General features: G+C 43.3%; 1 protein-coding gene across 2 annotated transcripts in view; it reads left to right on the plus strand.

Annotated features, from left to right (window-relative positions):
- Positions 1-735: 735 nt before the first annotated feature.
- The window catches only part of CARM1 (coactivator associated arginine methyltransferase 1), a 49,912-nt gene continuing 35,740 nt past the window's right edge, over positions 736-14,907 (plus strand). For both annotated transcript variants that reach the window (XM_051971539.1, XM_051971540.1), the window contains exon 1: positions 736-958. In XM_051971539.1, coding sequence (XP_051827499.1) covers positions 736-958 — 223 coding nt within the window. The remainder of the gene's footprint in view (positions 959-14,907) is intronic.

The following is a 14,907-nucleotide window of genomic DNA, read 5'->3' on the forward strand; positions in this document are numbered from 1 at the left end:
TTTTTCTTTTTCTTTATTCTGAGCCCAGTTCGTTACTAGGCCAAGGGCCAGGAGGTTCAGGACCGAGGGATTGGGGAAGGTTCCAGGAGTGAGGCAGGCTTGGCTCGGGCTTGAGTTTTGCACAGGTGGGCGGGCACAGCTGGCGGTGGGCGTCTACAGGGACTGAAGGACAAAGCTTCAGGCCAGGGAATGAGATCTGGGGCTGAGCCGCGGCCGAGGGAGGCACGGGAAGGGTGTAGCTTGCAGGGCTCTGGGGCTGGCAGGCAGGGGTATATCCACCCCGGGGGAAGTCGGGTGGTGGCGGTTGCAGAGTTTAGGCAGTTAGTTGCTCACTCGCCCGGTCGCAGCGCCACTTCTCAATGCGCGCACTCGCCGGGTTCCCGGGGAGAAGGCCGAGTCAGAAGCAGGTACGGCGCGACGCGGGCCGCCTCGGCCCGGTCCGGCCCGGCCCGGCTCCGCCTGTGACATGGGGAGCTCTCACGCCCCGGGCCTCGACCAGGGGGCGTGTCTAGCCCGGCCCGCTGTTCCCCTCGGCGCCCCTAGGGGGCGCTGTGCGGCGGGGCTCGGGCCGCGGCAGCGCCTGCGAGGCCTCTAGGAGCCGCCAGGGGGCGCTGCACCCCGGCCTCGGCTTCTGTGCTGGCTGCAGCCTGGGCCCGGGCGGCGGCGGCGGCGGCGGCGGCAGCGGCGGCGGAGGAGGTGGCGGCGGCGGCGGCGGGGCCTGGAGCCGGATCTAAGATGGCAGCGGCGGCGGCGGCGGCAGCAGCGGCGGCTGGGGGCTCGGGGCCGGCGGGCGGCGTGGCGGCCGCGGGGCCCGGCGTGGCCGTGTCCGTGTTCCCCGGCGCTCGGCTCCTCACCATCGGGGACGCGAACGGCGAGATCCAGAGACACGCGGAGCAGCAGGCGCTGCGCCTCGAGGTCCGCACCGGGCAGGACGCCGCCTGCATCGCCCTCTACAGCCGTGAGTGCGGCCGGCCCGGGGCCGGGGAGGGTGTCCGGCCGGGCGGGGCAGCGGGAGGGAGGCCTGAAGAGACGCGGCAGACCCGGGCGGCGTGGAGAGGGGGAGGGGAAACCTGAGGGGCCCGGGAGGGGGCTCGAAGGACACCCCATTGTGGAGCCGGCTCGTCCTCCACACACCCTGGCGGGGGCGGCCTGAAGGCCTCCACGGAGGGGGAGCCCGACCCCCTTCCCGGCCTCGTGGTGGGAAGTTGGGCCCCTTTGTAGCTTGCCGGCCCCTGCTCCTGGTCCTGCCCTCTAGGGCCCCCCAACCCCGGGCCCTCCCTCCTCCCCCGATCGCCTCTCCGTCCCGATGCCCCCTGAGCCTTCTCTCCAGTCTAAGCATGCTCGAGTCCTTCAGTATCGCCTCCTGACATGGACTCAAGGCCCTGCAGCCCCCTGTGCCCGGCACAGAGTAGGCGCTTAATAAATGCTGGTTGAGGGCCTGGCTGGTTGTCCCCCGGACACCCTCCAGGTTATCAATGGCCTTTCCTACATGGCCACTAGAACTGAGCCCGGGACCCCAGATGTGGCCTGTCCCTCTCTGACCTTCCTAGAAAACCGGTCTTAATTCAACACACCCCCCCCCCCCTCCAAAGTATCTTCGCTTTTCTGCCGGCTGTATCACACTGTTGGTTCCTATGGAGCTTGAAGCCCACTGAAACCTCCGGGTCCTTTTTACAAAAATTATCCAAATACGCCTCCCTCATTTTCTCCTTGTGAAGTCAACTTTCTGAACCCAACTGCCCCTCTTGGGTTGTTAAATTTCATCATATTAGATTGTGTTCAGTGTTGTAGTTTGTCAAAGCCCCCTTTGCATCCTGACTGCCATCCAGCTCACAGCTTCCCCTTTCAGAGTCCTTCATCTCCGCAGATATGGTGAGATGAGGGAGCCAAGGCCAGGAATTGGGGGGAAATGGTACAGCTGTAGAAGAGTGGGAAAGCAGGAATAGGGGGAGAGTTAGGGGAATTGGCTTTAAGACTAGGCTTTAAGAAGTGAATGAGAGGGAGAAGAGTGAGCATGTTGGATAGGAGAGGAGAAGAGGGAAGTGATTATGAGATTTAAGAGGAGGAAGAAAGAATGGAATAAGAGGTCTTGGGAAATATGGGAGAAATGAGGGAAAAGTAACAAGAAGATATAAGGAAAGCTAAGAAAACAAGTTACAAATGATTGAGGGTGAGCACTTAAGGGAGCCAGGAATTGTTGGAGAGGGTAGAGTTTAAGGGCCCAGTATGAACAGTATGAAGGAAGGTATGGTTTGGGAGTAAAGGAAGTGTACAGGAGGAAGAAGGAATGCTAAAGATGGATGAGAATGAAATCAGATCTTTGAAGAGGAAAAAATGGGGCTTATTAGGAACAGAGTGAGTCAGGAAAGCAAGTAAAGGCCTGGTTCAAGGCAATAATGAGCTTTATGGTTGTTAGGATGGAGCTGGTGAGTGAGGTTTCTGAAGAAATAAGTTTTATGAGGTGCAATGTGGCATCTGGGCTGTTAAGAATTGTGATCAAGTGGCAAGTAGTATGGAAGAAATGGATTTTTAGAAGAATGAAAAATTTATGTCAGGCTACAGTGAAGATTGGAGTTGTAGAACTTGGTAAAAAATTTAGAAAGGAAGGGCTGTTTAAAAGGAGATCTTGTGGAAAGAAAAGGCATTGGGGAAACTAAGGTGGGTGGGGGAAATATAGCTATGGACTTATATAGGAGATTATTATCTTGGAAGATTTTTTAAAAGTAAAAGTAATGTATTCTTTGGTGGGAGGGGGCCTAGTTTGGAAAGGTAGCTTTTTCATTTCCTTGGTAAGTTGGTTTCCATTTATTTGTGTTTGTTCGAAGAGCTCTGATTAAGGCCCCCAGGAAAATTATTTGAAAATCCTTTGATTTAATGAAAATCTAGAATGTTACCTCCAAAACTCTCAGGTCTCTGTGCTTCACTTTTACGTTTTTATTCTGATCTGCCTGCTGTGGATACTCTTTACCTCTCAAGTTTTAGTTGTACTTCTCTTTCATTCCACATTGCTCTTTTTTTCCCCCACCACTTATATTGTAACCCTCTTAGTGAATCATTTGAAGCCTGTTTCCTGCATGTGGGCTGAAGAACTCAAACATTTCACTTTGTGATAGATAGATTTTTAAAAGTTAAAATTCTAGAGCTACTTTTCTTCCCCAAATTTCCATCCTCTACTGAAATCGACCACTTGACTGTCTCCAGGGTATAATTTAAAATAATTAAGATATGCTGGGTGGAGCAGAAGGATGATGTCTGAAGAAATGGAAGACTTTTAACGAAGTCATTGTAGATTTGAGGTAATAGCAAAGGACCCCTTTAGTTCTATGATTTGTTTCTTCAACTAGTAAGCTCTTTGAGGTTTGGGCCCTTTTCTTATAGCTTCCAGAGAGCTAACTCTATAACATAGGAGGCATTAGTAAATATTCATTCAAGTACCAGTTCCAGTCAAAGAATACAATGACATGAAAGAGAGCTGGTTGAGGTCAGGGAACAGTCAGTAATCCATCCAATTTGCCCTAAGCTAAGAGTTTATAAAGAGGAAAAAAATCTTGTATTCTAAAAGTCCAAGACAACAAGGCTGCCTAAGCAGAATCTCTTCCCTGTGCTCACACTACCCACTCCCTTATTCCCCTTCACCTTATTTCTTCTTCTCTCAAGTCACCAGCCTCCTTCCCCTGTTCCCATTCCACTGTGTCCTCTGGAACCTCTTATTTTGCTGCAAATAAATTTCCCTTCATCTTAGACATCTTTCTGGTTTTACCCTTTTGTTTTTGACTGTCCTCTCCAGTCCTGAATGCACTTTCTCTCATGCTCCCCATTCCAGTGGACCAGAAGAAAGAAAGAACTTGATTCTCACTGCCTTTTAGACACTACTGTAGTTGTCATCCCTCAACAGCATTTCTTCATTTCATCTATCTGGGTGTCACAACCCAGATCTAGTTCCCCCATGCTAACTTACTTGTCCTCCAAAAAGTCAACTAGACTTCTTTACTGATCCCCTTTCAAGCATCCTGGCCTTTTAGTTGGACAGCCTCCTCAATGGCCATGTTCTATACCATGATCTAAACTCTGAAGATATAAGGATGACCATGGCTTTGATTTCACCCTCCCTCTCAAAGTATTCTATTCCTCTCTCCCCTTAGTTTTTCTACTCCACCTCTTCCTCTTTCCTCAGTCAGTCACCCCTGCTTTAGCTTTAACTTTCTTCCCTTTGAAAATTTGACAAGTTAACCATTTTAAAAAGTTAATTAGTTCAGCTCTGTATTGTCTTCCGCTCTTGAATCTCATCCCACATCTTGAAAAAAACCCTGGCTTAGTTTACCCTCTTTATTTCTAAGACACTGCTGAATGCCCCTAGTAGAGTTTGCATCATTGTATCAATTGGACCCAGCTAATGGCATGGTTCCTATGTAATCTTCCTAACAGCAGCTATTCCAGACATTATCTTTCTTTAAGCCTTCTTTACCATTCCTTCACCCTTCCTTTCAACAAAGGGTCTATTTTATCCAGAAAAAAGAATTGTAGTGAGCTTTATTGTCTCCTCTTCCACATTTCTAAAGTCCTTTACATGCGCCCTCCTCTCTTATTTTGCTTCAGAAATTGACAAAGAAGTGACCTTATTTACCAAGGTAGGTCCTCAGTGTGTTCCCTGATCTTTTCTCCTATATCTTTTAGGAACCCATTTGATCATTCCCCTTTCCAATGTTCTGTCTCTCCTTATCTGCTCTAAACTTCCTGACTGTTTACAAATATGCCCTTAATCTCCTCTATCCTAAAAAACCCTTCACTTGACCCAAGCATCTCCTGAGGGCTAGGATTTTATATCCTCACTTTCATAGTCAAATTCCTAGGGAAAAACTCTTTATCTTTTCCTCTTTTCAGCCCTTTGCAGTATGGTTTCAGACCCTGCTACTCAACTGAAAGTGTCTTCTCTAAGCAATCTTTTAATTGCTAAATCTAATAGCCTTTTCACAGTCCTCATCCTTCTTGACTCCTCTGTAGTATTTGAAACTTTTTCATCACCCTTGTCTCCTAGATACCCTTTCCTTAGATTTTCATAACACTGTTCTCACCTGGTTCTCCTACTTGTCTCCTATTTCTTGTTAGTCTCCTTTGCAGTATCATCCTTCCCGCCCATCTTCCTTTTACCCAGTTCCTTAGACTGTAAGTGTCCTGGGCTCTTTCCTCTTTTCCATACCCTGTTGCTTAATAATCTTATCAGCTTCCATAAGATCACTTACCTTTGCAACTATATCCTTAGATTTATATACCCAGTCCTGATCTACTAATCCCCATTCCCATATGTCCAGAACTACCTATTACACATCTTTCCTGCTTGCTCTTTAGGCATCTCAAACTTGACATATTTAGAATGGAACTCATCATTTTCACTTATTTCTCCTCAAAACTTCTCTATTTTTGTTAAGAGTATCATCATCCTTCCAGTCACTTAGATTTGTAATCTTAAGAGTTACTTTCAACTCTTCCTTCTCCCTAATCCTTCCCTCTCCCCACCCCCCATGTCAAATCAGTGGCCAAATATGATGCTGACCACAGATGAGTTGGCTCTTTTTCCTTGTAGAGATTGAGGACTATTGCTTTGAAACTCTTCAATGCAAAGTTCCAGAGTTCTGTAGAGTGCTGGAGCTCTAGAATTTAATTCCTACATAGACCTAGTCCAGAGAAAGTGGAGATTTATCAACAATCCTAATCAAAAGTAGGGAGAAAGCATAATAATCTTCCCTTTAAGTATCTTGACTTCAAAATCTCCTAAATTAAATTTTGGGCAAAAAGCTTTGGCAGAGCAGCATTTTCAAGAGCCACATTTCCTTCAATCCTGAGTTATCTTTAGGGGTGAACAGAATGTGGATAGCTTGATGATGGTTTTTTTTGGGTGTGATGGGTGTTAAATGACCTTGCTTACAATCCCAGATCTTACTCCCCTGGGTGATCTTGGTCAGGTTGTTTAACTTGCCTTCTCAGCTATCCAGTGAGAATGTTGGGTAGATGGTCTTGAAGGACCCTTACCTCTCTAAATCCTGTTGACTCCTTGCATTCAAGCCCATGGTGGATGCTGAGAGAAGGATGAATGTTTGTTAGGATGCCCAAATGAGGCTCTCCATTTGTTTGGGTAGCTATGAAGGGTCTTGTTTTATGAAGAGCTTACTTTGTGCCAGATGCCATGGGGGATCCAACCTCTGGCCTCAAGGAATGAAATTGTCTTGGGAGGGAAGAATTAGGATGGTGTACAATACAGAGAAGTGAATTACAAGCTCATTGGAGTAAGGAGAGAATGCTAATGCTAGCAGAATCATCTTGGAAGGGCCCCAAGTGATCTTTTTCTCATACCGTTTATATCAGAAAATAGGGGAAGGCTCTGTTATAATAATAGTCCATTAGTAATAGTGATAGTCTGTTAGTGAACACCCGCAGTGTTTCACTCTCTGGTTTCTCCAAGCCTTCTGTATAGCATTAAAGGCCAGTGCCCAAGCAGCACAGCAGAAGAAGGCACAGAGAAACAAGCTTGCTTGTGGCTATGAGGGTTGGTGCTATCCAGGTGCAAGTCTAGGCTTTTCTGGTAGAGGATTGCAGACTGAGCAGACAATATCCTGGCCATCACACAAGAGGGGAAAAGAAGAGCCCTAGGTTGCTCCCCACTGCAAATAACTTTAACTGGCATTGGGAAGGGGGCTACACTATAACTCTGGACCAAACAGCGTCATTTTTATAACATGTCCCCAGGCTGTTGCACACCTCTAGCTTTGTTTCCTTCTTCACCAGAATCCTGTTCCCAAACCAGCAAGAAATTTGGCTTACTTTCTTTGACTGGACAGATGGAGGAAAGGCTCCTGTTTTCATTTGTTCTGGACAGGGAGCTGTTGATGGACTCAGAAGGCCTTGCTTTGGTTGTACAACCTCAGTGAACAAGACGCCAGACCTAATGATGACCATTTGAGGAACTTGTAGATTATCCTTTGGATATTAGCAACAACACAAGCTATTTTTTTCTGAAAAGATAGAAAAGCCTATTTGATCAGTTTTCCCTAATAACAGTGGTTTTCCAGGCCTTAAGGAGGAAACATGACATTTAATCTGCAGATGTACAAATCTGGCTTGCCTTGCTACTCATTTTGGAAAAGGAGGCAATTATGTAAAGATCAAGCAAGATCTTGGAGGAAGCAGGGAGAAAACCTTTCCATATTGCTTCTTTTGTAGTTGGGGCTTTTTCGGGTGCCTTACGATTTTCTCATACTCTTTATGCTGTTTTCTACCACCACCACCTCCACGAACATTTAGTATCAGTTGGTCATTAATGATTCCCTGATGTCTCTGTGTTTGAGAACTGGGCCTTTGTTTTATAGCAGTTCCTTAATTCTGGAAACTTCAGTCCTTCTGGAGATGACTAAGTTACTTTTTCTCCCCTTTCCTTTTCCTATAACTAATAGAGGTGAATTTGGGAGATTCTTAGAAACATTTTGAAAGAAATAATCTTCAGATGGCCCAGATATTCATAGGGCGTATTAGTGTCTGAACCTACCAGGAAATAGTTTTATTTAACAACCTAACCTATTAGGTTGTAGGCCAACTTGCATCATTTTTTTGAACCCGAATCCTTCATGGTTTTTTATTTAACAAATAAGATCTGACATTTTGCTTGATTGTTGTCCTTCATTCTTGAAAAGGACCAAAATTACATCACTATATTAGAGTCAAGTTACAGTGTCCAACTGTCTGATCAGACCAGTATGAGCTCAGAATGCTCTGCCACAGGTCAGACACAAATAGTCTCTTTGAACATTTATGGTGACTTTTCTTAACTTTGTGAGTCTCATGTTTCTTCTGAGCTAATTCAATTCTGCTTTGCTCATAAAGCACCGCACTTTCTCTAATGAGGGTCCTCCATGCTGGCCAGTCCTTTGCCAGTGTCAACAATGTCACGCAATTCTAAGGTTTTAGTGTCTTTAGTCTTTAGTCTTAAGGAGACTTTGGATTTATATAGAGGGAAAAAATATAAATGATATTTTTGTGCATTTATACCGTGTGGTATAGATGTCACACAGAAAGTACAACCAGTAATAGTAGATGAAAATTCTAAGAGACAATTTTAGACTTGATGTCCTAAGCAGGTTCCAAACATGAGCACTCTGCACAAACAGGTTGGCCTGCTTTGAAAGACAATGGTTTCCTTCTCTTTAGAAGTTTTCATTCAAGCCCAGAGACTGGACGACCCCTTATCAGTGAGCATTCTTTTTTCTAGTGAGCTAATCTGTATTGGAGGTAGTTTGGTCGGATCTCTCTCATTTCAAGCCCCTCCTTCTTCTACATCCTCACTTCAAAGGGAGTGAAGACTGGGGAAAGGGGTATGAATTTGGTGATGATGAGGTCATTAGTGACCTCAAGAGTAGTTTTAGCAAAGGGTCTAGCAGCCACATTACAAGGAATTAGGGAGAGAATAGATAGGAAAATAGAGCCTTTGGATGGCAGACTTTTTTCATTTGCTGCTACAAAAGTTTGTTGAAAGCTGGTAATTAGAGGACAGCAGTATCAAAGGAATATAATTTTTTTCAGCCAAGATAAGAGACTTTTAAGGAGCTAGTGAAAGAGGTTGAGGATGTTGGAGAGAACAAGGGACAGAACTCACTGGCTTCCAGACCAAAGGAGAGATGGTTGGATATGTGTGGAAAAGAATTTAAATGGGGGAGCTCTGTGCAATAAAGAAGTCAGCTCTTCAAAAAAGGGAGGAAGCTGATGTTTAGAGATTTCAGGAGCTGACGGGGGAAGGGAGGAGAAGTTTGGAAGAGTTATGGGAAATGATAGGGGATTGATAAAGGAGTAAAGGGATCCTGAGGGTCCTGCTGAAGTTATTCTCATTTCCTGGGCTGGTTGTGTCTGAATTTCAAGATGTTTGCTAATGAGTGTATACTATGGGATTGTTTGTTTCTCTTTCCATGATTTTTGTGACATTTGCTGCTTGCTATTCCCAAGGATGGGAGTGGGTGGGGAAGTTGAGTCTTTTGAAGTTACTCTGTTGCTTTGTGAATACATGGAGGCTAGTGCTTCCTGTGGTTTGTACAACCTGGATATCTTTAGGTATAACAGTTTCTCTGAGCTCAGAAAGTTCAGTTCAGTCACTACTTCAAATGATTCAGCTAGACTGGTCAATAACATTTTCTCAGGATAGAGGTTTCTTTGTACTATTCTTCTCTGCGTTTAGTCTCAGAACGTGCTGTTCTGTGATCTCTTGGTGATCCAAGTGAGTAAGTTTGTGGAGCACCAATAGTATCCCAGGTAATGAAACCAGTGTTAATTTTTTTTTTAAAGTAATTTAACCTAGTGGGAATGCCAGCATCTTCTAATCACAAAAGTTTCAAAGTTGAAGGGACTGTAGCAGTTATGATCAAACCTCTTGCTCTTAAAGTAGTATACTGCTTCTTTAGACTTTGTGTGCTTGCATTGTAATGAAAAGAATACTGTTTACACAGAAAAGACGAGTGAGAAAGGGAGAAGAGTGATCAGCATATAGGACCTAAGTCCTAAAGCTTATAAGCTGGAGAATTGAAAGAGGTCTTAGAGGTTCATCTAACCTTATCAAAGGTCTTAAACCTTGTCTTTTTTGCAGGGGAAAAAATAGAAAGACGCCCAGAGAGCATGAATTTGTCCTTACAAATTAATAATGGCAGAACTGGAACAAAAATTTAGTTTTCATGACTCCCATGAAGGTTACTAGAAAGGTCAGACAGACAGTGCTTGTAGAAGTGATTGCTATTCTATAGGGAATGTCATTCCACTGTGTTTCTCCCCAGGGAAAACCACATTTGGCCTTCCAAAGAATTTGCTTGCATTGTTTATTGTTTATTGTCCTTGAATGTGATAATCTTTATTGACATATGAACAGATACTTAGGTCTCCTTTTGCCCTGAAAAGGGAATTCTGGATCACCTCCTTTAGTTGAGTTATTGTCAGTTCTAGTCTCCATCTGTTTATGGGTGTATCTTTGCCAAGTGCCATAGGATAGTATGAGTATCCAAAGAAATATGTGTAAATCAGGAGTCTTGACTACATAGGCCTCCAACTCATGTTATGATAGTGGACCTGTTAACTCTTCAGGGTTGACACTGATGCTTGAAGTTCGAGTTCTAGTGGCTTTGTAGCCTTTTATTCTGCAATTGATGGCTATTCTTTGTGAAAAAGATGGTCCTTGTCTTTTGTCTTTCTGTCTTATCAGATACTTACCGAACTGATGGATTAGAAAAAGGGTGGGAGCTCTAGTGGCCACTTTTTACCTCCCAGAATCTGTTTACTTCTGATTAACTTTATAGATTGGTAGATTTGTGTTGAATGAGTATACTGAATAGGCATTGAAATTCATTTGTCTAAAGAACTGATAATAACTGTTCCTGAGCTTTACACAAAGCCCATTTTGGTGCTTAAGTATTATGTGGGTGTGTTTGAGTATTTTAAATTTCCTTGCTTGGTTGAAAGGCACTGTTGATATTACACTGAAGGCAGTTGTAAATGCCCAAGTGAAGCCAGTTGGAAGGTTGCTATGCTAAAGTTAGATGGTTCTTTCTGTGGATGACTTGTTTCCCCTTTGGTCCATCTCTTTGCTACTTAGGCCAGGGAAAGAACAGGTCTTCCTCCATTCCTAATCTTCAGAAGAAAAGGCACAGTTTTGTATCCAACTGAAGGAATTCTTGTAAAACGCATAGATTAGTTGGTTTCTTGTACTATTCACTGTTTTGTTTTGTTTTTTAAAGAATTTCATTTCTCAAGGGATCGACAAATTCAGGCTGGATTTGTTGTTTTTGTTGGTGAAGATTATTGATTGATTTTTGTTGCATATGTAGTATTCATTTTATGTATAAAAGTATTTGTAGTTAGTAACTGCCAAAAAAATGACAGATCAGTGTTATAATGGGGGGGAAATGATGCTTTTTTGAGTTTTTCAGTGGAATTATTTGGATTTTTCAGGGCATCTTGTTTAAGCAAGGTTATTGATAGACTAGAAAAAGAATTTCAGACTCCACTCAGTCACATTTTCTATGTGACTCCTTTCCTTTCCTTTCCTTTCCTTGCTCGTTCTGTGTCCTTTGAAAACTAGAGGCACTACTTCTTTCCTGTCTCGCTTAGAAGTCTTAGTCCTGGGTATTTCAATAACCCCATCATGCAGTTTTTTTCTAATATGATAATTGCTGTTCTTTATGAAATAATATATGCAAGTGCTTTGCAACTCTGCAAATACTATAGAGATGATAGATACCGTAATAGTTGTCTGCTTCATAGGTCACCGTGAGAAAGACATGATGTAGGTATAAATAGTCTGTGGCTTATTACTAACAATGATATACACATGAGAAATGACATTATAACCTTCATATAGGACTGGTGATGAGGTCCTGGGTAACTAGGTGGGTTGGCAGAGGAAGCCTGAAGTACTGATAAGATTACTCCCTGAGACAAGCAGGAAAGGGACCAGTTCAACCTTATAGTCTCACCCTTTAAAGGTCTTGGGTAGCCCCATTCTGTTAGAAATCCAAGCTGTGTCAAACCCTTGAAGTTAAATTTCCCCTGTGGCCCACATCTTTGCTGAATCCCTTTTGGATTAGCCCTCTGCTGTGTTCTGCCTCATGGTGATTTTCTCCTCACCCCTCCCCTCTGCCTCATGGTATCTTTCCTTTCCTTGTGGATTTAGCCTACTCACACCTCACATCCTCACATGTGAACCATACTCACATCTCATGGCATATTCCTTTAATGGATTCTTCCATATTCCTTTCCTTGGTAACTCTATTGTTCTCCCAAATCTATTCCATATTTACTATTCTTGATGTCTATTGTATCTCTTCATGTGGTCTGTAACTTCTCATAAATAAACCTACTTTTTGCCAAAAAGAGTAGCCATTGTGAATTCTTCACATGACCAAATCCCAACACTTGGTGCAAAACTTCAAACATACCACGGAAATGACAAAGGAGGGAAAAGCAGGATGTAGCAGAGCTAGAGAACTTATAGAGGCAAGATGAAAAACCTTGATGGAAGTCCCCGCACATCTGAAAGACCATATAGACTCTGTGATCCTGGGCAAATGACAGTGACCCAGGCAACTTTCTATAAGTTGCAGAACAATTCCTGATTTGCATGGGTTGTGAAGAGTTTCTTTGCCCAAAGCTGCCTACATGCTTGTCAGAAAAAAAAGATAAATATAGATAATTTATTCTTTGATTTAGACTCATTTGCCTGAAGCAGTTTTTTTTTTTTAATTTAACATTAAGGTATATCCAAAATAATTCTAACATATGAGATAAGCAGACTGGCATAGTTCCCCATGCTTCTGACATGAATCTCTGCTCTGCCCCAGGGAGATTTCAGGTAACATTTAGAAGAATGTTAAGGTTGTTCCTTATGGCCATCCCAATCCTTTTCCTCCTAGACTATTCCCTTCAAGGAATCAATGGAGTCCCTTCCAGAGAACTGTGTCAAGAATTTAAATTGAATAGAAGGATGTAAGAATGCCTCTCCTGAAGTGCAAAAGGCACTTCCCATGTGAGAGACCCATGGCTAAACTCTTCTGGGCGTAAAGAGTGGAGATTACCTTTTAATTTATTCACCCCTGGAAAGGCCTTTTTGTCCCCAACATATCACATAGTCTAGAAAGGACTTTAGGGAAAAATATTTCTAAATCTAGTAAAATAATTCGGCTAGGGCAGCTAGGTGGCGCAGCGGAGAGAGCACCAGCCTTGAAGTCAGGATGACCCGAGTTCAAATTTGGTCTCAGACACTTAACATTCCGTGGCTGTGTGACCCTGAGCAAGTCGCTTAATCCCAATTGCCTCAGCACATAATAATAATAATAATTTGGCTATTTTTTCTGCGCAGATTTAAATTGGAATTCTTTTTGTCTTAAGTTTCCTATTATGTGGAAACCCTTTTTGGGGGGTCTATGCCCTTATTCCATTATGAAGTTAAATAGAACTTCTTTGTTATCTAATGGACTGTGTCTGGAGTCTCTTCAGTTCTGGTGAAGGGGGATGAGAGGAAAGATATGAAACATGGGGGGGGGGGGTGATGGGAAGAAAGACACCTCAAGCCAGAATGCCGTGAGCTAGCCCAAAAGGGATTTAGCAAAGATGGCACGAACCATGGACAGATTTATAGCAGAAATTTAATTTCACTGGTTTGACATAATTTGACTTTTTGACTCGACACAGCCAGGTGGGGCTACTCGACACCTCCACAAAGGTAGGACTGGAAGGTTGAACTGATCTCCATCTATGCCCTTTCCTGCTTGCCTCAGGAAGTGATCTTATCAGTACTTCTGGCAGTCTCTGCCAACCCCACCTAGTGACCCAGGCCCTCATCATTACTACTCTTGCTCTAACACTGTGTTCAGCCAGACTAGCTGCCCTCTTAGCCACCTTGTACAAGTTCTGTTCCTATATACTTGCCAATACTAATCTTTCAAATGAGATATTTTAAAGTCCTTAGCACAGTGCCTGGCATGTAATAGGCACAACATAGTGCTTATTCCCTTCCTTTTCCCTTTTTCTTCCTGTAATACCCTTGTCTCTACATAATTCCTTCCTATGCAGCCTTCAAGGCCCGCTCAAGTCTCAAATCCTCAGAGAAGCTTTCTATTAATTATCTACTTGCCTCAGAATTCACTTTAACACTATCTTTTTTAGTTCAGTTTGTATGTGGGAGTCCTTCCCCAATCCCTAAATTTTAAGTGCTCTTAAAGGAAAGGGGCTGACATATACTGTTTTGTATCCATCATTCAAAGGTTTCCAGGAATTTAGAACTGGAAGGATTCTTAGATCATTCCATTTCATTCATTAATATGTATCCCTCTCCCCTCTTAGCATGGAGCTGAGTATAGTTACCTCCTCCTCTGTGCTGACCATCACTGCTTGTCCCTTTGACCTCTTGTCTTATCTTTTTTAGAATCCACATTCCCATTTTCTGGCCTTTAGAATCCCTTGGGCAAGCTAAGGGAGAGTCCTAGACAGGTTTGGGTTCTAATTGATCACCTCTTAGGTAAGTGAGCAAAACATTGAAAATGATCAGTACTGGACATTTGGCTGGCGTTAGTAGCAACATATCTGCTGTAGCTAACATAAAATACATACCCATTAAAAGAAGAGGATGGTATTTAGGTTGGTCTCTAGGGCTGTCCCCAAGAGACAAAAGGAATTCTTGTAAATAATGTTCTGCTATGCACAGAAAGATGGAATCCAGTTCCCTAGAGATTATAAACATTGTAAATCTATTTCACAATGTGGCAGTTGGCCCAAGATAGATTTGTTTCCTTCTGTTCTGAGCAAGAGGGCCCTTAGGAGTATATACCTTCCACAGTCATTGTGCTCTGAGTCTTTCAGAATTCATATATATTTTTTCCTACTTGGAAACCATTATGCTGCAGTTTCAAGCTTTTCATTTTCATCCTAAAACTGATTCTTGCATTAGTAGTTGCCCCCATGGTTTGAGGAGTTAATCCTCAATTTTTTAGTCCCAGACTAATCTGAAGAAAAAGATATATATTTTTACCAAGCTTTATAGAAGAAATCTCCTTTATCAGATCAGGTATCCTAATTTTGGAGTTCATAAACCATGGTTACTCTAATAATCTCTCAAGCTATGGCACTAAATGAACAATAACAATCAAATATTCTCCACACAAAGGGAAAAAGGCTAGAAGTCTGGGCTACTAGGTTGGTTGCTAGTCAGCCTGGATAAAAGGTGGAACTCCTGTTGCCCTGGAAGCTACCTGTGGTAGGCTAAGGTCATTGAGGCAAGTGTGCCAAGGATGGGAAACAATGGGACTTGCCTTAGGGAGAAAATAATGAGTTCTCTAACATTCTTGCCTCCCCTTCTCTCTCTCCCTCTTATTTTTCTCCTAGCCAACTTCA

Source organism: Antechinus flavipes, chromosome 1 (genome assembly GCF_016432865.1).
Source record: "Antechinus flavipes isolate AdamAnt ecotype Samford, QLD, Australia chromosome 1, AdamAnt_v2, whole genome shotgun sequence".
NCBI lineage: Eukaryota > Metazoa > Chordata > Mammalia > Dasyuromorphia > Dasyuridae > Antechinus > Antechinus flavipes.